The sequence below is a fragment of the Coptis chinensis genome, chromosome 1 (assembly GCF_015680905.1).
Source record: "Coptis chinensis isolate HL-2020 chromosome 1, ASM1568090v1, whole genome shotgun sequence".
Classification (NCBI taxonomy): domain Eukaryota; kingdom Viridiplantae; phylum Streptophyta; class Magnoliopsida; order Ranunculales; family Ranunculaceae; genus Coptis; species Coptis chinensis.
In genome coordinates, this window is record NC_141456.1 from 40615921 (window position 1) to 40639368 (window position 23448).

Genomic DNA, 23448 nt, shown 5'->3' on the forward strand with positions numbered 1-23448 from the left:
CTATTAATTAGTTAAAGAGCACGAGGTCTTCACATGGTATTGCAGTCAAATATGATCAACATTTTAGCTTGACTACTTAGGGGCTTGAGGTCTTCTCATGATAGTTCAGCTTCTGCAAACATCTTAATACTCGCAAAATTTAGGATGGAGCACAACTTTGGGGCGAGAATTAAGGGATATCCTCTAGGCAGTGAACTCCATAACAGGTGAGTTTGGGCAACTCCGAATATGGTTGTAGGATTGACGTTATTACTGCATCCTGAAACCCTGATCATTGCAATCCCACTTTCCTCCATTCCTATGGGCTTTAAATTTTGGTGGTCCAAGGGCCTTTCTATGGTGTGCTGCCTTAAGGTGTATGAGGAATTAGATCTCCTTAGTTTTCTGCTTCTGTCTTTCGAATGATAGATGCTTAGTTAGTTAGTTATATGTGAAATGTTTATTTTTTTCAAAATGTGATTTGCTCTGAATTTTTGTTGTCTAGTGTCATGGAAGGTCAACGACCTTGCTTATGTAGATATCATTTTCTTCAAAGTATAATCATAGTGGGGTTGGTTCCTTTCTGTTCTTTGGGGATTTAGTCAGGGAGGAGGAAGACATTTCAAGGGGAAGGTATAAACCTAATGAGGATGTGAGATTGTCATAAAACAAAGAGTGTTTAGATAGGAGTCATCCATGGGCAATTTCTTGAGTTTAGAGAGATAGAGAGTTTCTGAAGCTTGGTGGCTGTCGCATTCTTATAGTTTGTTTTGCTCCGTTGTTGTTTCATTTTGTCTAGATCTTTCTTCTTTATTTATTTTCTTGATTTTCCGAGTTAACTTTTGAGATGAAGCATTACCAACAAGACCAACGTAATATTCAAATAAGACGTTACATCATAAATTATGGGATGTTAATTATAAAGTTATACTTTACCGATCAAAGTTATATTGTTTTGAGATGTTAATTATAAAGTTATACTTTACCGGTCAAATTATGGGATGTTAATTATATTAATAAAGTTATACTTTGTCGATAAAATAAAATAAAAATTATGGGATGTTAAGATTTGACCATATTGGGAAAAAGAGTCACAATGCAGCATTGCAGCCCCATAAAAGTAGCAAGAGATGGCTTTGACTGGGTAACTTAAAAGTACGAAGTCGCATGATAAACAATGTAAGAAACTAAGCAGTACAGTGCAACTCAAGTAATCTAGTTTTCCTTTTTCAATGATCTAAAGAATGCGTAGAATATGCTATACAGTGCAAGTGCAATTAAAACTTCTTTATTTCTAAGGACTAACGAGAATCAGGGCCCAAATGGTTCTAATTATGATAGACAAAATGGTCTCATGTTGAAGGCTGGCCGAACTTCAAACTAGATTATTTAGTCTGTCTCATAATTTCGAGGTGGAAAGTGGACTGTGACCTCCATCAATTTCTAATAATAGAAGAATGGCACTGCCTGTCTCCCTTTTCATTTTAAAAATTTATAAGGTTATCATATGTGCGTGTGTTAAAGTCCATTCAAGCACATCATCTTGTATTTGGAATCTATTTATTGGGTAATTTGGCGATATTAATAAGGCTTTGATTTCTGTTGGTGCAGTGTAATCCTTCTGGTTTCGTTCTAGTTTTACCCAGCTCTTTTATTGTTTTGAGTATCCTACTTGCCTTTTTTCCTTCTGTTTCTCTTTTGCTAAATTTCTTGAAGCCTTTTCTATATTGTTTTTAATGCAAACTATCTTCCCATCGAGGAAGATGATTTTTGGCACTGCAAGTATGATGTGACCTTTTTCTTGGTCTTTTGTTATTTCAGGAGGCATGCTTGCAAAATTAACAACGACATGTTGGAGTTACTTATGATGGTTCAAATCCAGACCACCTGGTGACGTATTTTAAAACATGACTTTAAATCTTCTTTTCGGTGACCTTTTGGTAATCTCTGTGTTTTTCTGGGTTTAGTACTGATCTGTAAGTTAGTTCTGTAAACTGGTTGTTCTTATATCTTAAGGATCAGAATAGATGAACTCGTTTCTGAGTTCTTTTTAGATCTTTCTTAGCTGGTATGCTTTAAAAGTTGTCTTCATTTAAACAAGTAATAGCGGTTTGCACTTTTACCTGGAAAGGGAAAGCTCAAATCAGAATACAAGGTGAAGATGCATTTCTGAGACTGCGCGGCTGTCATTAGATGCCTTAGTGAATGAGAGGGAGAGGGGAACTTTTAGTTGGTTATAGTTTCCCAACGCAACATTCTTGATTGAGGACACCATAACACAGTAAAATTTTTGTTAAGAAATTTTTTTTTTTGTCCGACCGTCTATCTAATCTTTCGTTGTCAAAGGAAATAGGCTTGACAAGGGGAAAAATACGAAATGAGTAAGTAGAGGCTGTAGAGATTTTGATAATTATCAGAAACTATTTGTGTTTTTAATTCTAAATAGTTTCTCAATCAGCAAAGAATTACCCATGATATGATGTTTTGCATAGTCACTTGCATCTCTGGTTCACAATTCCATATTGCATTGTTTGATGTGGCAATATTGCCACATTGCCATATTGCATTCCATAATTGACATTACCTTTTAAACGGGCATGTGCTTTTTAATGTTTTTTTTACTGACTCAGATGTCGTGTGGTTAGTTTGTGGTCTCCTTTTTATTTTCTAAAAAAAGTAGTGTGGTGCAGTCAAGACTGCAGCAGGCCAAGTATTTGCTTCTGATTACTTGCTATTGTCATTTAGGAAGGTTTAGAAGCATTAGGTAATGTTTCTTTTCCGGAAGAGGAGCTTCATGGATGATTATCTGAGCAGTGGAAGGAAATGGTTTGACAGGGAAAAGATTCAGTAACAGACTTCAGGTAAACTAGTATTTCCTTGGTCTTTCTCATGACCTGTGTTAATATACTTTACAAATTAATTTATACTTTATACATGCTTGTTTTTTCTGGTAGAGGTGGTGTGAATATCTCTGGAGAATTTATTATTCTTTGCTAGGACCTATCCGGTATGGTTTCTTTCTGTTCTCTTGCCTTGATTATTGTATTGTTGATGCTTATATTTTGTCAAGGGATGCTGCATGCGATCAATGTTTCATTTCATTTGTAAGACCAAATAGACACATGTTCATGGTGTCCCTTAAATACTATGCTGTAGGTCGTTTTAAATAATACTACAGTGACACACAAAGGATATGGGTGGTTAAGCATTAGGTGCTGAAAACTGAATAATCACCCTTGAGGACCACTGCCTTATTTTAGCATGCATTTTATTAAAACTGAACTGTCTAGAGACTTAGAGTCTAGCTTTGAAGACATGCTTGGATGAAACTAGCCAGAGTGGATAATTAAGTGTGTCTTGACATGACTGCCTTATTCTTTGGGGAGGACTCCCATCTAAGTTTTTTTTTTCCGCTTTTTGTTTTACGTAGTAGTTGAGAAAAGGCGTTTAGGAGGTCCAATTAGAAGCAGTGTCGGGGCTGAAATTGAATTTGGTCGTAAGTCTTCTCATTAGAGTTCAAGAGTTGTTGATTTCCCAGTGTTGAGCCGCTTGGACGGGCTATAAAAATTTTAATTGGGATTTTTCTAATAGAAAGTTGTTTAGTACCCAGTGCAATTCAAAGTAGTGTATTATTCAAATAAGTGGTATATGGAGAAAAGAAAAATTAATTTAGCAGGCAGAGCGCAGAGTTTTGAAAGCTATGGACCACAGTGTTGAATCTCGACTTATTTGCGAAAGTGGAACTTCAGGCTGACCACTTCACGTTTAGGACAACCTGTGAAATCCAATCAGAAGTCAGAGCACATGAAACTTTGAGGTACCCACATTTTCCTGGTCAAGGATGCAAGTATTAATGTAAGTAAGGCATCATAAGCACATGCAATCGTGAGTAAGGGAAGTCACACTCTCATCCACTATCATTTTTCATGGGACGTTTGGTCCTATTCTGTCCATTAGTGGGGAGTGGTTTGGGTAGCTCCCCGGTTGGTGAAGGATCTATCAGCTTCTTGGGTTCTGAGCAGTGCATTCCTCGGAGAGTTGCAAGCTGTGGAACAGTACTTGTGAGATTATGTCGCGCCTCTGGGAGAGGAACATGAGACATATTGATGATAGAACATCATTAGTAGCGGATGTTATCATTTCAATCCAAGGTTTTGTTTTTCTTTGGTCAAAGATATAGGAGACAGGAGGGATACACTTATTGGAAATTAATGATAATATTAAGTAAAACATGATAACCATATACAAAATGTCTTTGCATTTTCACTTTCTTTAGACTGTTGTATAAAAAGTGTTGCTCTTTTGTCATTTATTTTCACTATCTTTAGTAGTCATTTATGTCCTTTGAATTGCTCTTTTGTCATTTGTATCATTTGGTTTTTTCTTGTCGTGTTGGCTCTAAACTATGCAAGAGAAAACAAAAACAGTGAATAGAAGTTTTCCTCGTGTTTGATGGGGAGTGGAAATGTAATACTTGGATTCCGCTTGTTTGACCCGAGTGATAAAGTAATACATGTAAATGCAATTACCTAGTTTACCATGCAGAGTGGAAAACCCACCACTCAAGTCAGAAGAAAGTGGTGTGGGTTCGTAAATTTCAGTTACCAAATTAAGTAGTGTAATACTTAGATCCCGCCCTTTTTTTCAGTACTACCCAAAATAAGTAAAAAGTGTTGATCTTTTTTCTTTCCTATTGAAACTGTTAGTACACATTTATTGAAACTCTTAGTGAACATTTATAATGAATGGGCATACAATGAAAAGCTCGTTACCGTGTAAACCATTTACAGTGATAACAAACTTCCACAATCAAAGACAGCCGTAATGGTGAAATAGGCATCATATCAAGCTGGTGATAGTTGAATGGCGTAATAATATTTCACTAGTTTCAGTAATACTGGCTTTAGTAGCTTACCCTACTAATTATATTGAGTTGTTCAAATCTGATGTGTTTGATGTATTCCGTTAATTTTTATCCTCTTTCCAGGCTGAAGGATATGCATTATATCTATATTCATCTTGGCAATATAATGGCGGGACTTGTGAGGTGATTCCAATGGAGGAAGACTAAAGTGCTTCAAACTACCAGGTACGTCTTCAGATCTTCTACGGCCCAGAGAAGTGCACATAAGAAAAGGGGATTCTTGCGATTAGTATAACATTACCTGTAAAAGAAGAAAAGTACATTAGAAGCCTTGTATAATCATTCTAAAGAATATACATGGATATTTTTGTGTAAGTCTGTCAGAGCAGTCTTTAAATATGATGCGGAAAAATTAAGTAGTGAATTCTCAGTGAGCCGAAAGCAAAACACAAAGGTACTTTTAAGAGATGAAGCACAACACTTGATTTTAAGATTCTGCAGCTATAGGACAAGTGGCCATGTTTTTAGGCACATGTTTTATCTCTTGTACATGGCATTTTGATGTAGGATTACTATCACCTCCCGCTTCTGCCAAGACTGTTTCCGCTACTTGCGCCAATGATGTAGGATGAGAAGCTTATGGTTTTAGAAATTAGAATTAATATAAATTAGAAATTTAAAATATTTAGTATTTTGTATTATGAGTTTGATTAGATTTAGAAGTCTAGGTTTAGGTTGTTTGGTTATAAATATGGCTTATCTATATAAGAAGGTCATTGTAGTTTAATTCATTAATCCAATTATTAATCAATCAAATTATCAAAATTACCTCAAATCTAATATTTTCTCTCTCCAATTATTCAACATCTTATTTAATCTCAAATTCTTTATTCGTCAAGGATTTCCTATCATTTCTTCTAAATCTTTATTTTGTTCCATATCAATTGGTATCGTAGCGGACACTTCATACGACCTTTCTTGCACTTCTTGCAACAACATGGAACCATTGGTGAAGATAATATTGCAAAATGATAATCAAAAGCTTGAAAGACAAGTTGGTTTAGACTACCCTTTTTCAAAAATTTCCGTCTACTGAAAAATCTCACTTTTAGTAATAAACAATGATGAAATCTGGAAAGGCTTGATCTCTTCAATAAGTCGAGCCTCTTTTGAAATTGGTAAAGACAAAGTAATACACCTACAATATTTTCTTTTCGAAAGTTTCAAATTTTAATTCTAATTTGTTGATAGTATCTAGCAGTTCTTCCTTTGTAACAAATTCAGCCATTGAAAAAGATCGTTTTCCAGATGAGGGTCTAGAAAAAAATCAACTCCGATACCACTTAACGAAGAACAAAGGGAGAATAGAATTAAAAAGAAGAGTTGAAGTTTGAATTAAAGAATTATAGAAGTTAGGGGAGAAAAGTATATAGGGTTTTGAGAGAATTGATAATTTGATATTTGATAATTGGATTAATGAAGTAAACTACAATTACTTCCTTATATAGATAAGTCATATTTGATAACCAAGAAATTTAGTTTTCTAAATCTAATTGAACTCATAGTAGAAAATACTAATGCTTTAAATTCCTAATTTATAATAATTATAATTTCCAAAACTATAACCTTCTCATCCTACATCATTGCGCAAGTAGCAGAAACAATCTGGGCACAAGCGAAAGTAATCCTAGCACAAAAAGGAGGTGCTGGTAATCCTTCATTACTTTAGAAAGAGGTGCCGGTAAGTAGGGAAGTGATGCATCTAGGGTTTTATACCATTGATTTTAGTTCTATATTGGTTCATATATTACTAGGGTTATTTATAATTATGTTTAGGTACTATTTTGATGTTTTTAGCATAGGTTATTTTTTGAATTATATTTAATTCCGAAAATTAGATATATTAGTTTCTAAATTTGAATTAGAAGGCTAGCTTCTAAATTCATAATTGCTTAAGCTATATATTGAGTTGTAGGCCATTGGCCATAGTTAGAGTTGAGAATAATAAAATTTGAGTTTAGAGAAAGGTTTTCTCTTTGTGAATTCTTGTGTGAGGGTTCGTGTGCTCCACAAGAAACAAAATTGTTGAACTCAAAAATCGACATAGATTTTGGTGTTAGGTTCCAAAATTATATCTTAGTCATACCTGACCATCAATTTGGTATCCAGAGCCGCCCTTTGGAGTTCTAGTAAATTCTCTTATGCTTTGCAAGTTATTTACAATGTCCACAAATTTTGCAACCACCACCCCACTAGTTTAGAGAAGAAGAAAAAAGAGTTTTATAATAAACAAAAAGAGAAAATTTGTTGATGCTATTTTCACTCACCAATTCAGCACGGATTCTCTACCCAGGTAATAGCTACTGTTCGGTATTCCCTCTCTCTGTTCGTGTTTTCCTTTCATTCTTTTCCTTTTTCTTACCCTACCATATTAAACCACTTTGTGTCCAACCCATACTTGAAGAGATTAAGTCAAACCCACCATAAAGAGTCCATTAAAAGTCCCAAACCCAGGCCACATATTATTCATACCCAATTTAGCCAGTACCTTATAAAGCCCCATTTTCATTTAAGTGTCCAGCCTATAACTTCTATTGTCCGGCCACTTTTAGTCCACCAGCACTTTTAGTCCCCCAATCTGCCCATCATAATTTTTTAATCGAGTGAGCGGAGCGAACGATCTTGGCAGAAGGGGGGCTATGTGGACAAAAACCAACTTGGTTGGTTTCTGTCTGTCTGTCCTCACCTTCTCTCTCATTTTTTTTCGCCCCCAATACCCTTTCTCCTTCACCCATCTCTCTCTCTCCCCCGCATCACCCAACTCTCTCTCCCCCCGCAGTTCCGCTCACTCCCCACTGCCATGCAGTATACTAGTAATTCAGCCCAAATCATTAGTGTTTCCAGTCCAGCCCATAAAAACAACTCGTTAGTCAGTTTGTCTGCCTGTCCCGTCCTGCCCATATACAAATAAGATAAAATAAATGGCTAGTATCTGTGCAACAAACATGGAGAAACTTAATGCCAAACATGAAGGGTTTGAGCTAAGTTTGGGTGGTTTAACAACCGAAGTTTCTGAATTGCGATCATGTGTCCGGTTTGAACAAAAAGTTCACTAGATTAAAATTGGATATTGCTGAAATTCGAAAGTTATTGGAGAAAAGAGATGAACCTCACCGGCTGAATTTACCACCATCACAATGCATATTAGTTAGAGATGATGTGCCACTAGCTGGGAACAAAATTTCAAAGTTAAGTTTATTCCTGAATTTCATAGTACAACAAATCTCATTGATTATTTAGATTGGGAGGGCATTGTTGATGATGTGTTTAGTGCTAAAGATGTACCAGATAATGAGCAGGTTCCCAATATTGCAACAAGATTTAGGGGCAGAGCTCGAGAATGGTGGCAAACACAAAAACAATTAATTGTTGAAGGTGTTGTTTTGCAATATCGGAACTGGGAGGATTTGAAGTGAGATATGCGTAAAGAATACCTTCCATATCATTTCAAGAGCGTGTAACACCAAACTCCTTTGAGTTCCTACCAAGGTAATAAATAAATATGTTAATGATGATGAGTTTACTTCTACATATGCTCGTAGTGGTTTCGTGAGGTCCTGTTTTTTAATGGTTTGGAATCTCATCTGAAGAAAAGTTAAGGCAAAGGGCACTCTAACTCCTCCTGATTGTAGTGCTCCAATGCTTTTAGTAGAAAAAATTGATATGACTCCTGCTATGAAACCAGTTGTTTTTCAGGGAAATAACATCTTTCAAACCAGTTGTCACATTGGTGATGAAAAAGCTTGTTTAGTGATTGATCCAGGTAGCTATGAAAATTTTGGTTTCATCCAATAGACTTGGGTTGTAGACTGTCCCACATGACCAGCCCTATGGCTTTACTTGGATACATGGTTATACAAAGTCAACAGTTACTCAGCGATGCTCAATTGCCTTTACAGTTGGAGGATATTCAGGCAAAGTTTGGTGCGATGTAGTTGATATGAATGTGGGTGATTTTATCCTGGGTCGTCCTTGGCAGTTTGATCAACATGTTGATATGTGATGTTTGATGGGCTTCATAATTCATACACACTGTTTTGGTGCAAAACGAAAATAAAGATCCTGCCTTCTTCTATTGCTAGTCATGCTCCAATTGTTGGCGACATTTTGAAAGTTGAAGACCAGAAGCCGCAAGTTCGAACAGGTTGAGAGTTTATGCATCTAGGGTTCTATACCCTTAATACTTATACCCTTAATAGTCCGAACGGGTTGAGAGTTTATGCATCTAGGGTTCTATACCCTTATACCCTTAATAGTTTGAACAGGTTGAGAATTTATGCATCTAGGGTTCTATACCCTACTCTTAATTTTAGTTCCATATTGGTTCATATATTATTAGGGTTATTTCTATTTATATTTTTAGCATAGGTTGTTTATGGGATTATATTTAATTCCGAAAATAAGATATATTAGTTTCTAAATTTGAATTAGAAGGCTAGCTTCTGAAGTCATAGTTGACTAAGGCTATATATCGAGTTGCAGGTCATTGGCCATAGTTAGAGTTGAAAATAATTAAGTTTGAGTTTAGAGAAAGGTTTTCTCTACATGAGTTCTTGTTCTTTGCGAGAAACAAGGTGAATACGTGAACCATAAAATTGACATAGATTTTGGAATTAGGTTGCAAATCATATCTTGGTCATACAATCGTCGGCGGTAGCAAACAACGATAATTAACACCTATTGTAATATTAATCCTATTGGGCCTATACTTGGGCCCAACCTATGTACACTGTAACTCTGTTATTATAAATAGAGGATGGGTCTCCCTTTGAGACCTAACTTTTACTGTCTCTCTTTCTACATGGTATCGAAAAAAAACGGAAGGGAAGTAAAGGAGATCAAACCCTAGTCACCACCCTTAGCCACCACCCTAGCCGCCACCCCTTCCTTCTTCCCCTCGGGCAAATGGCGATATTGCGCTGACTGTGCCATTGAGCTGCTCATCCGGCGCTGACTTATCTTTGCCTCCCAATCGCTTTTCCGGCGTTTATCACGCTTTTCCGGTAGGTTTTCGGCGTTTATCACATTTTTCCCGCAGGTTTCCGCGATTATAACTTTTTTTTTTCACATCAAGGTACTATTCTTTGCACTATATCCCTTCTCATGACGGATAACGACTCTAAAGGTACGGATGATGTCTCCTTGTTGAATAATTTCTCTTCTTCAAGAAAATTACTACCGCTCTTCTTAATGGGCGAATTTCCACTCTTGGGCTCGCTACGTTAAACTTATTGAAGAAGCCGGAGGAGCTTTCTACTTACACTTCCCTATCCAAGATATTCGGTATGACACCTACTATTATGGCCGCTCTTGAGCGTGAGGAGAAACAGAGTTCATCGGTTCCTTATTGGTCTTTCACTCGATTTTGAAGCCATTCGCACTCAAGTTCTCAATACTGCACCTCTTCCATCTCTTGGTGAGGCGTATGCCATTATTGAGAAACATGAGCGTCGTGTTCGGATTACTTCTTCTCCAGTGGTTTTACGATGCACCGCCTTCTCACGTCGGATGGCGTTTGTTGCTACTACCTCGACCCCGGGGTCTTCTGTGGCTTTCGTTCTCTCTGTTCCATCCGGGAACACTCGTGGACGCTTTTGTGATCATTGCAAGGGCAGTGGCCACCTTATTGATAGTTGCTATCAGTTGCATCCAGAGCTTCGTCCCAAGAGGGGGTCGAGGGGCTTAGGAGGCAGCAAGCCTCGTATTGCAGCTATTGCTGATATTTCTGGTAGTCATCATTCATGGGGAGTTTCTGAGGATTCTGGGACTTTTACCCAAAGACAGATTGATCAACTTATGCATGCTATGTCTCTACGTGGGGGGACATCTAGTACTTTTGCCATGACTGCTGCCACAGGTACACCTACTGCGTTCAATATTCGTTCCCCGCCTCTATCTGGTTGGGTCCTTGATTCCGGGGCAAATGATCATATGACTGGTGAGTCTAGATTATTGTATGATAGCACACCCTTTTCACATCATGTCCACCTTGCGGATGGCTCATACACCACTATTACCCGTAAGGGTACTGTTCAGTTATCCCCTGCTATCTCTTTAGAGTCAGTCTTACATGTTCCTCACTTAGCACTTAGCCTATTATCTGTTAGTCGTCTTGCTAAAGATTATCACTGTTCTGTTGTTTTCTTACCCCATTCTTGTTATCTTCAGAACCTGAGTACGAGGCAGATTTTTGGCAGGGGCTATGAGCATGCGGGACTATACTACTTTGGAGATCCCCCCCTTGTCCCAGTACTTGTTCCACCAGTATCGAGTTTGCATGCTAGTGTGTTGCCTGTGTCAGGCCGTTATTTGTTTTTTGCTGAGTCTTTGAAAAGTTGGCATGCTCGGTTGGGTCATGTCAACTTCAAGTATCTATGTACTTTATTTCCTGAATTAATAAAAGCATGCAAAAATACTCTTTTTCATTGTGATACTTGTTCTTTGTCTAAACATGTGCGTAATTCTTATATTCCTCGCATTTCTAGATCTCCTTGTATGTTTGATGTGATTCATACGGATGTTTGGGGCCCTTCTCCTGTGACTACCCTCTCTGGCCATAGGTACTACGTGACCTTTATAGATGACCATACTCGGTGTACTTGGATCTATTTACTTCGCAAGAAATCTGAAGTTCTCCCTGTTTTCACTCAGTTTCTCCAACTCATTAAAACTCAGTTCAATATCGTGGTTCGCGGACTTCGGTCTGATAATGCGAAGGAGTATGTTTCCAACGAATTTGTCGCCCGTCTTAACCAACAGGGTATCCTTCAGCAACTGACCTGTCCTTATACACCTGAGCAAAATGGTGTTGCTGAACGAAAAAATCGGAGTCTTATGGATGTAGTTCGGTGTTTGTTGCAAGGTATGCATGTTCCTCAGTCCTACTGGCATTATGCGGTTCTTACCGCTGCCTACCTTCAAAACCGCACACCCAGTAGAGTTCTTGATGGTAAGGCCCCTCTTCAAATTGTATACCCCAGTCGTGTTCTATTTCCCATTATTCCCTGGGTGTTTGGCTGTGTTTGTTATGTTCATGATAAAAGTCCTACGCGAACCAAATTGGATGATAAATCCATTCAGTGTGTCTTTCTAGGGTATTCCCCTATGTCCAAGGGGTATCGTTGTTATCATCCACCTAGTCGTCGCCTCTATCATACCTTGGATGTCACATTTGTCGAGCATAGTGCATATTTTGGTCCTTATACATCTGTGCAGGAACCTTTGTCTTCCCCAGAGGAGGCGTCTTCCGCTGTTTATCCTATTCCTATCTTTGATACTCCTCTGGTGGTCCCTCCTACTAAACCTTTACAGGTGTATACTCTTCGCACTTCTCCTCATGCTCATGCTCTGCCCACTGTCTCAGGTAACATTCCTTCACCTTCTAGTGATCTACCCATCGCGTGATTGCTCCTACCGTTGACTCCCCATGATTGCTCCCGGCTGATTCTCCCGTTGTTGAGCCCCCTCGATTTCCTTCCAGACCGGGCATCCCCGCACAAATACGGTTTCCCCACTAACCATCCTATTAGCGGTTTGTCTCTTATCGTGGTGTATCCGCTTCCTATCGGACATATCGACTTCGGTTTCCTCCATTCGGATACGCGATCGGTTTACGAGGCTCTCCGATCCACATTGGGTAGCGCTATCGCGGATGATGATAGCCCTTGAAAGCGAGAATCAGACTTGGGAAATGGTTGCTTTACCTCCCAAGACTCGCCCTATTGGATGCAAATGAGTTTTTACAGTGAAGTACTTGGCAGATGGTACAATTGAACGATATAAGGCCCGTTTGGTTGCCAAGGGATTTACACAGGTACCTGGACGTGACTTTGGTGCGACCTTTGCTCCGGTAGTTAAGTTAAAATCTGTTCGACTTCTTATTTCCCTGGCTGCCTCTTATGATTGGCCTCTTTATCAGTTGGATGTGAAGAATGCCTTCCTTCACGGAGATCTGGCTGAGACGATTTACATGGATCCCCCACCAGGCTTTCGTGGTGAGGGGGAGTATGCTAGGAAAGTTTGTCGACTCCGTAAGTCCTTATATGGGCTTAAGCAGTCACCACGAGCCTGGTTCAGTAGATTCAGCGAGGTTGTGCTACAGTATGGATTTACCAGGTGCCACTCAGACCATACATTGTTTGTTCGGCGGAACTCTGAGGGCCGCACTTATCTTCTTGTATATGTGGACGACATTATTATTACAGGAGACGATGCATCAGGCATTGTACAAATTAAGGAATCCCTTGGGAAGTCTTTTGAGGTTAAAAACTTGGGTCCTCTATGTTACTTTCTTGGCATTGAGATTGCACGTAGTCCCAAGGGAATCTTTTTATCTCAACGAAAGTATGTTCTAGATCTTCTGACTGATACAGGGATGCTGGGTTGTCGACCAGTTTCTACTCCTATGGTGCCTAACAGCCGGTTAGTTGCAGACGATGGACCATTATTGTCAGATCCATCAGCTTATCAGCGCCTTGTTGGATGTCTTATTTATCTAGTTAATACTAGACCAGACATTGCCTATGCTGTGAGCAGAGTTAGTCAGTTCATGCATGCTCCACGTCAATCTCATATGGATGCAGTGGAGCATATTCTGAAGTATCTAAAGTCTTGCCCTGGCTTAGGTCTCTTCTATGCAGCCGGTTCACAGGGTCCCTTAGAATGCTACACTGATTCTGATTATGGAGGTTCTATTGACAGTCGTTCCACTACCGGCTTATGTGCTTTTCGTGGGAATCACCTTATCTCATGGAAAAGCCAGAAGCAGTCTGTTGTCTCCAGATCATCTGCTGAAGCTGAGTATCGTGCCCTAGCTTTGGACACTTGTGAGATTATGTGGTTGCGATCTATTTTGGGAGAGCTTGGTTTTGCACAGTCTGGATCATCCGTACTTCACTGTGACAATCAAGCTGCCATCCATTTAGCTTCAGATTCAGTCCTACATGAGCGGACTAAGCACATAGAGATTGATGTGCATTTTCTGCGGGAGAAAGTTCGTGCTGGGATTGTCTCCCCGTCCTTTGTTAGGACTAAGGCACAGATTGCTGATACTCTTACCAAACCAGTGGGACCTGTTGATCTTCGCTCTTCCATTGGCAAGCTGGAAGTCTATTGGATATCTTCGCACCCGAAGCAGGGGAGTATTGTAATATTAGTCCTATTGGGCCTATACTTGGGCCCAACCTATGTACACTGTAACTCTGTTATTATAAATAGAGGATGGGTCTCCCTTTGAGACCTAACTTTTACTGTCTCTCTTTCTACAACACCAATAATCTTTAATAGAATCAAACACCTAAATCTAGGGTTTAAATCTTCAACAAGAAGAACAATTCTCTGAACTTTTAAATAATGAATCTTATTCCTGATTCTAATTAGAATCGAAATTAGAAAACCTCTTAAATAATCTATTACTAAAAACAAATAAGAAACTAATAAAATAGAAACTGGTTTCTAATTCTACAACTAATAACTAAATACGATATAGGAGACATCCATCAATGGTTTAGGCAGTGTTCTAAAAAACGGCCTAGGCGGCCGTCTAGGCGGTGCCTAGCCGTACTGATTTTCACCCTAAACGGTTGATAAAACGGTGGACCGATTAATCGGGACTAGGCGGTGGATTAATTGCCCTAGGCGGTCTAAAGCGGGTCGGGCGGTTTACAAGCCCAATTAAAAAACAATCGATCTCTGGGGCTCACGGGCTTAAGTTAAAAAAACTAAAAAGCCCGATAGGGCTTAAAAAACAATCGGTCTTCTCTCTTCTTCAGGTTCTTCAACAAACAAACAATCATCAACAAACAACAAACAAACAATCATCAACAAACAAACAATCGGTCACTCTTCAACAAACATCACCGCAATTCTCGGTATGTATTTTCTTCTCTGCTCTCTTTTTTTTTTTTCTCTGCTCTCTTTTTTTTCTTCTTTTTTTTTTTTTCTCTCTAGCAAGGCAGCAACCAAAATAAATTAAGACTCTTCTTGGCTGTCAATTCACTAATTCGCTTTGACCGGTCTAATTTGTTTTTGATCGAATCAATTCACTAAGTTTGGTAGAAAAAAAACTAAGTAAAAAATATGATGGCATGAAATTAATATGAAACCGAGTCAACAATATGAAAAACTGAGTTCGGCTAATATGAAAAAAAACTTAGTAAAAATCTTCTTTAGTTTACGATATAGAACTTCGATTATAGTCGCTTTCAACCGCTATAGTACGCTTTCGAAAAACTTGTTATAGCCGCATCGAGGACTATAGGCTGCTCAAAAATTTTGTCCTCGATAAAACTTGTTATAGCCGTCATCGAGGACCTCGAGAAAAAATTTGTCCATCAATAAGTTCTTTAGCTATAGCTGCTCAATTGCTGTTTGCAAAAAATTGACCTCAATCTATGGATGGTGTGAATTGATGGAATGGCTGTAGGCCTGTAGCCCTGTAGTGACGGATAAATGCCATTGATCAATTGATGTCAGCTTGTAGACTTCATTTATTTTATACATACCTATTTGATTCATTTATTTTATACATACCTATTTTATACAGTTCAATGGCGGAAAATGCGGGAAATGTGGCTTCTTCCGCGGCGTCCAATGCCACCGTGTCCGATCCCGATAATCTTTTGAAACGGAATTCCAATGATATTGGTTGGGAGTATGGAAAGTTATTCAAGAAAGATAACCTAGATAAATGGAAGTGTAAGTTGTGTGGAAAAAAGTTCAGTGGAGGTGTTTATAGAATAAAGCTACACATAGCGAACATTAGAGGACAAATAACTCCATGCTCAAAGTCTACTGATGAAGATAAAGCTAAGTGTAAAGCCGCATTGGATGAAGTGAAAAAGAAGAAAAGTAATAAAGAGAAGCAACAACAAGAAGTGAGAGAAGAAGTTCACATTACTGATGAAGCAGATGAAGAGGTAGTGTCAAGGAAAAGGCCACACTCTCTCGGGCCTATGGATAAGTTTGCTTCTACTATCAGTCCCGGATCTTCAATTGATGCAAATAAGAAGCTGCGACAACAAAATATCAATGATGCACTTTGGAAAGAAAGGACACATGATGTGCATCGATATTTAGCTCGATGGGTGTATGAAAATGGTGTTGCATTTCATGCTACGGATAATGATAGCTTCAGAAGGTTTGTTGAAGCAGTAGGTCAATTTGGTCCGGGATATCAGCTTCCAAGCCAATACCAATTGAGGGAGCCATTGTTAAAAGAAGAATATGAGCGAACTACAGACACACTCAAGAAGCAAAAGGAGGAGTGGGCTAAGAATGGTTGTTCTGTTATGACCGACGCTTGGACTGATCGGAAAAGAAGAAGCATCATGAACTTATGTGTCAATTGCAAGGAAGGTACGACTTTTCTTTCTTCATATGAAGCTTCGGATGATGCACACACCGGAGATTTCATCTTTAAATATGTTGACAAGTGTATTGAAGATATTGGGCCACAATGTGTAGTACAAGTTGTGACGGACAATGCCTCAAACAATATGGCTGCGGCAAATTTGATGTTGATAAAGAGACCTCACATATTTTGGAGTTCATGTGCCACTCACACGTTGAACCTTATGCTTGAAGGAATCGGTAAGCTGCCTAGGTTCAAAGGAGTGATTGATAAAGCAAAGGCCTTCACTATATTTATTTATTCACATCATAACACTTTGTCAATGATGAGGAGAGCTACTGAAGAAAAGAGACATAGTGAGGCCAGGAGTCACTAGATTTGCAACTGCATTCCTAACTTTGCAAAGTTTGATGGACAAAAAAGAAAAATTGAGGAAAATGTTTACTAGTGATGATTGGGAGAAGTCCAAATGGTCCAAGACTGTGAAGGGGAAAACGGCGTATTCCACTGTTCTAAGTATGGCATTTTGGAATGGAGTAACACTTTGCTTGAAAGTGTTTGCTCCTTTAGAGAAGGTACTTCACCTTGTTGATGGGGATCGAAAGCCATCAATGCCCTTTTTACATGGTGAATTGTTGCAAGCAAAGGAGGAGATTAAAGAGGCATTCAAGAATGTGGAGGATAACTACAAACCCATTCTTAATATTATTAAGGACAAAGGCGATGGTCGGCTTGATGGTCCGTTACATTTGGCGGCCTACTTTTTAAATCCTTACTTCTTCAAAAATTCAGACATTAAAGATGATCCATTTGTCAATGATGCCTTTTTCACATGTGTTGAGAAGTTCTTCGCCGATGACTTTGATATGCAAGATCGTGTCTCCAATGTCGAGTTGATGAAGTATAAGAAGAAAGAGGGTGGGTTTGGAAGAGCTTTAGCTGCAGCGGGATGTGCCAAGAATGATGCTAATTATGATCCGGGTAAGACTGTAAGAGTGTAAGACTATGTGTTATTAGATAAATAGTATTGCCTAGTTATTCATTTGCATTATGTGTTATTAAATTATTAATTAATACTAACTTGTGCTATATATATATTGTGACATTGTGTGTGCTTATCTACTGACTAGTTGGATGGTGGTCCAACTATGGCACTCTTACACCCAACTTGCAAAAAATGGCTTCAAAGATACTCTCATTGACTACTAGTTCATCGGGATGCGAGAGAAATTGGAGCACTTTTGAGGGGGTATGTACTGAGTACTGACTATGACATATATAGTCAATGTTGTCAACTCCTGAATGGTTAACATTTTTGGATCACTTAAAAGTGTACTAAATTTTTTCAAACTTCTCTTTTGTAGATACATATAAATATAAAAGGAATACTACTAGATTTGGAGTATAAGAAAGTAGAAATCAATCCCCAAATCTATGTCCAATTCAATGCTTATGGATCATCAACAAAAATAGAAGGCAAAAGGAAAAATAGGGCTTAAGATGTACTACTAGCTTGGACCTAACTGAAGTCCATAACTCGCACTCTAATACTTGGATTGTTAATGGACTGATGATGATGATGAAGAAATTGCCCTTAGTTCTCAAGGAAAAAAAATTGGGGAATGGTCCAAAAAAAAAAAAGAGAAGCATCCGAAGAAGAAGAAGATGATGTCTTAGAGCCCTTTCTTTCTATCTTCTCTTCTCTCTTGCTTTTTTTCTCTTGAATGTTGAAGTCGAGAGAATCTCCATTTCCGATTCCTACTGATTTTTGTATCAAATGAGGACACCGATCACTATGAAGGAGAACATGACTATTTGAGTTTGAACTGGATTCGAAGAGATCGACTGTTAACTAGATATATGGAGAGGAAGAGTTGGACAAATAGTGTTATATTTTTCAAACTTTTTTTATTAGATACATACTAAAGAAAAGGAATAGACTAGATTTGTTTTGCAAGTCCAATTCAATTGTTTTGCACTTTTGCTAAGTGTATTTTTGTTAATTTGGTTTGTTACTCTATTTTCAAATAGTCAAATAAACTTGTTATGCAACAGATGTTATGTGATTAATGTTGTTACCCTATTTGTTATTGCAACGGTTTTGCACTTTTTACATACTTAATATTGGGGAATGGTTGGAGAACATCCCGGATTGTTTATGATGTCTTAGAGCCTAAAGAAGTGCTAGAAATGTTGAAGTTAGTTCCATGAAATTATATTTTGTAAGTCTTGAAGATGAGGACAACCGAGGATGAAGGAGAACATGACTATGAGTTTGAATTAGAATTTTAGATATCTTATTTAGAGAGATATGGAGAACCGGAAAATCAGTAGACAAATAGTGTTATATTTCCACCTTTTGTTAGAACAATTCTATTTTGTAAACATTTGTTTTTTTCGATTTATGCATTTGTTTAAACCGAACCAAAGTGTATTTTTTTGTTAATTTGGTTTGTTACTCTATTTTTGAAATAGTCAAATAAATTGTTATGCATTTTGTTATGTTAGGACCTTAATTTGGTTTGTTACCTAATTTGTTATGCATAACTTTTTTCTTTTTACCCACATCACCTAAAAGTGCAATATTGTCATTAAAGAGGTAGGACTTGAACATAAAATATGTTTATCTGAAGTTTTAAAAACTTTTGCATAAGCTATGTAAATCAAGCTTAAATTAAATATTGAAAAGTCTTGAAGTTTTAAACCGAACCGAACCCAAATTTATGGTTTTTTGTAGACACAACTTCCTTTTGTTTTGCATTTAGAATTTTAGATATCTTATTAGGTTCCTAAAGGCACCAATTCTTGATTGAATTTTGGTAAAGGTCTTGTAGATGTGTAAGTATCCATTCACGGGTTGAACATCGTGCAATCATGTAATACTTTGTATGAAACAATAAACAAATAGGTTATAGTCGTATTGGAGATCATTGAGTCTTTAGTGGCTGTCCGATTTATCTTCACCTGAAAATTGATTTGTATTGAGCATGCTTTGAGTAGCCATTGTTACGTTACAGGCGGTTGTGTAGTGATCAATCGATCGGTGAAGATAGGTTTTGAACTATGTCTTCACATCACGGGGCTCTATTTTCTTAGTGGAGCGCTTATGAAGAAGTATTCAATTCATGTCAATTCAACCGGCAAAAGGAAAATATTGATTTCATTAAAAGTCGTTCATCCCATTGCAATAAATTCATACAGTTTACCATACAATACAATTACATAAAAACAATCACTTCAACCAAGAGAAACAGATGATGAAAGAAAGAAGAAAACGATGACCCATTTTTCCATTTCGTTTTGCCTTTTCAATTCCAACAACTTTGATATCAAGCTAAGTCTTGAGGTCTTGCCACGTATCAAATAAGTGAAATAACCTGTTCTATCCAGAGAAAAAAAAATTAATTATACAATATACATATATATTTAAAAAATTAATTAATTAAATAATTAAATAAAACCGCCTAGCGCCTAACCCGTCTAGGCGCCGCCTAGAAGGCTTAGGCGCTAGGCGCTCCCCTACCGTCCGACTACCGCCTAGCGTTTTTTAGAACATTGGGTTTAGGATGACATCAGCATGATGTCATCAATGCCCATGCATCACGAACACTGTCCGTTTTTTACCTCTGGAAAAGTTATGGAGGGCTTGGTCTTGTTCAGTTGTTTTGTCCTACATAAGATAATCTTGCAGTCGATAAGCCAGTTATAAGTATGTAGTGGTACACGCATTTCATAGATTCAAAGCAGTAAAAACAAATCTCTTAAACGAAGATGTAGAGTCCGTGTTAATTGATATGACAAACTTTGTAATTGGCAGTTCTTACCTATGCTACCATTGGATGGAATATTTAGCTGGAAACAGTTTGGCAGATATTTCACTTCTTAACCGTATTTTTTATATCGTTGAAATGGATCGTTGAAATGTAGGAGTCTTGAGTGTGCTTGTCTAGGTGATAGTGTTAGACTCTTAGGCTGTGTTTGATTGGAGGTGTGGCAAATGCAAATTTTGTCACCATTTGCTACTGGCAAATTTGCTATGTGACAATTGCAAATAACTTGTGGCAAATTAAATTTGCCACTGTTTGATGATATTGTGGTAAATATCATGTTTTTGTTTTAAACAACCCTAGGCTTAAACAACCCGGCTAGGTCGTTCGTTTTGCACAACAAACGGTCTGGTCACACCGTCTGGACTGAGTCCAAAACGATGTGGCCATGTCGTTTAGGATTTGGACTTAAAAAAAAAACTTACCGGTGTGGTCACACCGTGTCGTTTGGGATTTGAACTTGGAAAAAATATGAAGTTCTGTTTTTTGGCCTTTTGACCGGTGTGGTCACACCGTTTGGACTAAGTCCCAAACGACTTGGCCACACCGTTTGGACTGATTTTGAAATATCCTCTCGAGATGGGAATTTCCTTTTCGTGATTGAGAGTGTTTTTTCTTTTTCTTTTTGTGTCGGGCTCTTTTTTTTTCAGTGTGGTTCACTTATTTTGGTTGCAAATTTCTCGTTGCAAAATTTACTCACCTCCCCCAGAGTAAATTTTGCCACCAAAATCATGGCAAATGACAACTTGTTGCAAATCCAATTTGCATTTGCCACGACTCAAAAAACACATCAAACAGTGACAAACAAGTGAATAGTGCCATTTATTTGCATTCGCCATGATTTGCATTTGCCACACCTCCAATCAAACACAGCCTTAGTAGTATTATGTGTAATGGGCTTTACTCGCATATGGGAGAGCTAGGAGTTCTGTCACATGCTTCCTCCATATCTAGGAGAGTGAGCCCTATGTAATAATTTACCTTGGACTTATCAATATATTCTAGAATTCTACTCATATCTAAGTGAAAGTAAAAGCATAATCTAAAATATCTCGGGATAGATATCAATGAGGATAACATTGAACATTGAAGCGCGAAGCTTTTGAAAATTATCTAATTTAGGAAAGCATGAAATTGAAAAAAAGAAAGACTGGCCAGTCGAAAGTAACAAAAAGAGAGAAGGAATTGTGCTATTCGTGCAGTCATTGTGTAGAAAGCTGCTGGGATATGAAGGCTACACGTTAAGAAAGAACTTTGACATGTTTAACAAGGAAAAAGCCTAGTCTCGTGTTAGCATGAGAGCATAAAATATTTTCAACAAGATTGTGTGCTTAATTGTTCTGTTATTCGGTGAACCAAGTTGGTGGTAAAAGAAGATATTATTCTGTGCATATAAAGATCGGCTGGAATAAGGATGGACCACAAGTCCTGAATTCCACATTGATAAATCGAAATTTATTCCTTGAAGTGGAACTACATAGTGGTAACCTCTTTTTTTAAGGTAAAACTATAAAAGGTTGACCTATCAGATCTTGTTGGCTTGGTTCAGTACAGTCTTCTACAAAAGAAGGTCTTAAACTTGCATTTAGGAGCAAATGAAAACCTTTAGGTCCCCACTTTTTATGGTCAGTGTGATTGATTGGTAGTTTATTGTGAATATCTAGTATAGTTCCTGAAATGAAGAGCATGCTTGATCTAATGCCGTCCTTCAAAGAATGAACAGGTTACAAAACATCACTACACATCACATGGAACCTCTTTGTGGTCCCCCCCTGTTTTATCAATGTTGCTTGTAGTGTTTTAAATATTATGGTACTTTTAGTACTTGAATTGGAAAGCATATTATTATGGTACCAGTACAGCTACATTTTGTCTGTACTAAAATTCTTAATTAACTTAAACCCCACCTAACAATGTTTTCTTCTTCTCTAAATTATTTTTTTAATTAAGTAAGCTGGGGTTAGGCTGACTGCTGCTTTCATATATTCCATTGTACTTAAAGTTCAATTCTGTTCATCTGCTTTGTATCTTTAACTATAATTCGGGTATAGTTTCAAATAGTCAATGGAAGCTCATAAATCACTGTATCTCTCTTTAGAAATTGCTTGAGAATGTTGAATTGATGAACACCTTCAAGATCACAGTGAAACATCACTTTGTCTTTTCTTTTATTTTATTTTGTTTTATTCTGCCTTTTTTATTGTTTTTGTTTTATTTTGCTTTGTAGAATTTTGAGTTTCATTGCATTTGTTAGTATTATCACCATCATTGTTATTCTTATTATTACTACTTTCACTTTTTTAATCTTGGGTATATTATCATTATTATCTATTATTAGTACATTATTAGTTTCAACAAATCTTCAGATTTTCACCCTCTCTTTTGCAGATACAAGGTGATAATTTGCATGTAGCCCAAGCTCCTTTTCCAATGAGATGTATGAAAACAATTGTCATTGCAGATTTAACAGAAACTGTGCAGCATATTGAAGTGAGTATAAGTGTAAGCATCAGCTACGCAGATCCTTCAGCTTGAATTCTATATAACAGTGACCTGGACGTGTATTTTGGGTTTGTGCCCAACTTTTGCCATTGGAGATATGTCATCTTTACTAGGCAGACATGCAAATAAGAAGATACAACTCAATCGAACGGCAAAAGATGTTTTATAGTCCCCCACCCAAGAATTTTTGGGACGGCCATTATTTGACTAGTGATAGTATTCCGTGTTTTATATGGACCTAAAACCTGGCTGGTTTTACTGCAACAACACCATTTAGGTTGAAGGTGTAGTGCAGCCCCATTTCATCTCATGATATATAGTCAGCTTGCGGAATGAGATATTTCTGCTGTATTTACATTTTTGGCATAATTCAGTCTGCAGGTACTCTTGCGGCCTTTCAAATTCGACTTCAGCCCTACAACTGAGTTCTTTTGTTGTTCATTACATGTGCAAATTTGACTAAGGTAATATTACCTGTAAAGTTCTCAGTTTGCTACCCACGCAAGATGACGGAACTTGAGGAAGAATAGGTGCACATATAAACAGTTTACATGGCTAGTCCGTTTGGTAGGTTCCTCCTGTTTGATGAAGTTTCGCTACTGTTGTTTCTCAATAATTATAAATAAGACATGTTGGTCCTATTGTACTTGAGTACCGATATTCTTGGATGAATAATGAAATCGGACCATATTCTTCAAGCATTGATATGTAGAATCAAGACAAGTTTTGAGTTCATTTTTTCTTTCATTCTGGTTTTGCTTCCATTTGTATTTATTTTTGTATTTTGGATCATGCAGTCCTAACTTCTAAATTCAATCGTTTCATTTCCTAAGAATTTCATGTTCGGATATTGTTCTGCCACATCC

General features: G+C 37.7%; 1 protein-coding gene and 1 long non-coding RNA gene across 3 annotated transcripts; both read left to right on the top strand.

Moving 5' to 3' along the window:
* Positions 1–212: 212 nt before the first annotated feature.
* LOC147524001 (uncharacterized) lies at positions 213–17520 on the top strand. Its single transcript, XM_086573287.1, is given in 8 exon segments — positions 213–1546; positions 1801–1869; positions 2725–2840; positions 2934–2986; positions 4967–5068; positions 15447–16602; positions 16604–17234; positions 17384–17520. Coding segments are annotated over 3 exon segments (1920 nt in total). The 5' UTR covers positions 213–1546; positions 1801–1869; positions 2725–2840; positions 2934–2986; positions 4967–5068; positions 15447–15450.
* Positions 17521–19806: 2286 nt separating this feature from the next.
* LOC147524002 (uncharacterized) lies at positions 19807–23414 on the top strand. Of its 2 annotated transcripts, none has more exons than XR_015218303.1 (2): positions 19807–21803; positions 22469–23414. It is a non-coding gene; the product is annotated as an uncharacterized LOC147524002 (long non-coding RNA). The 2 variants fall into 2 exon arrangements; XR_015218304.1 differs by having other exon boundaries at positions 19807–21705.
* Positions 23415–23448: the final 34 nt, after the last annotated feature.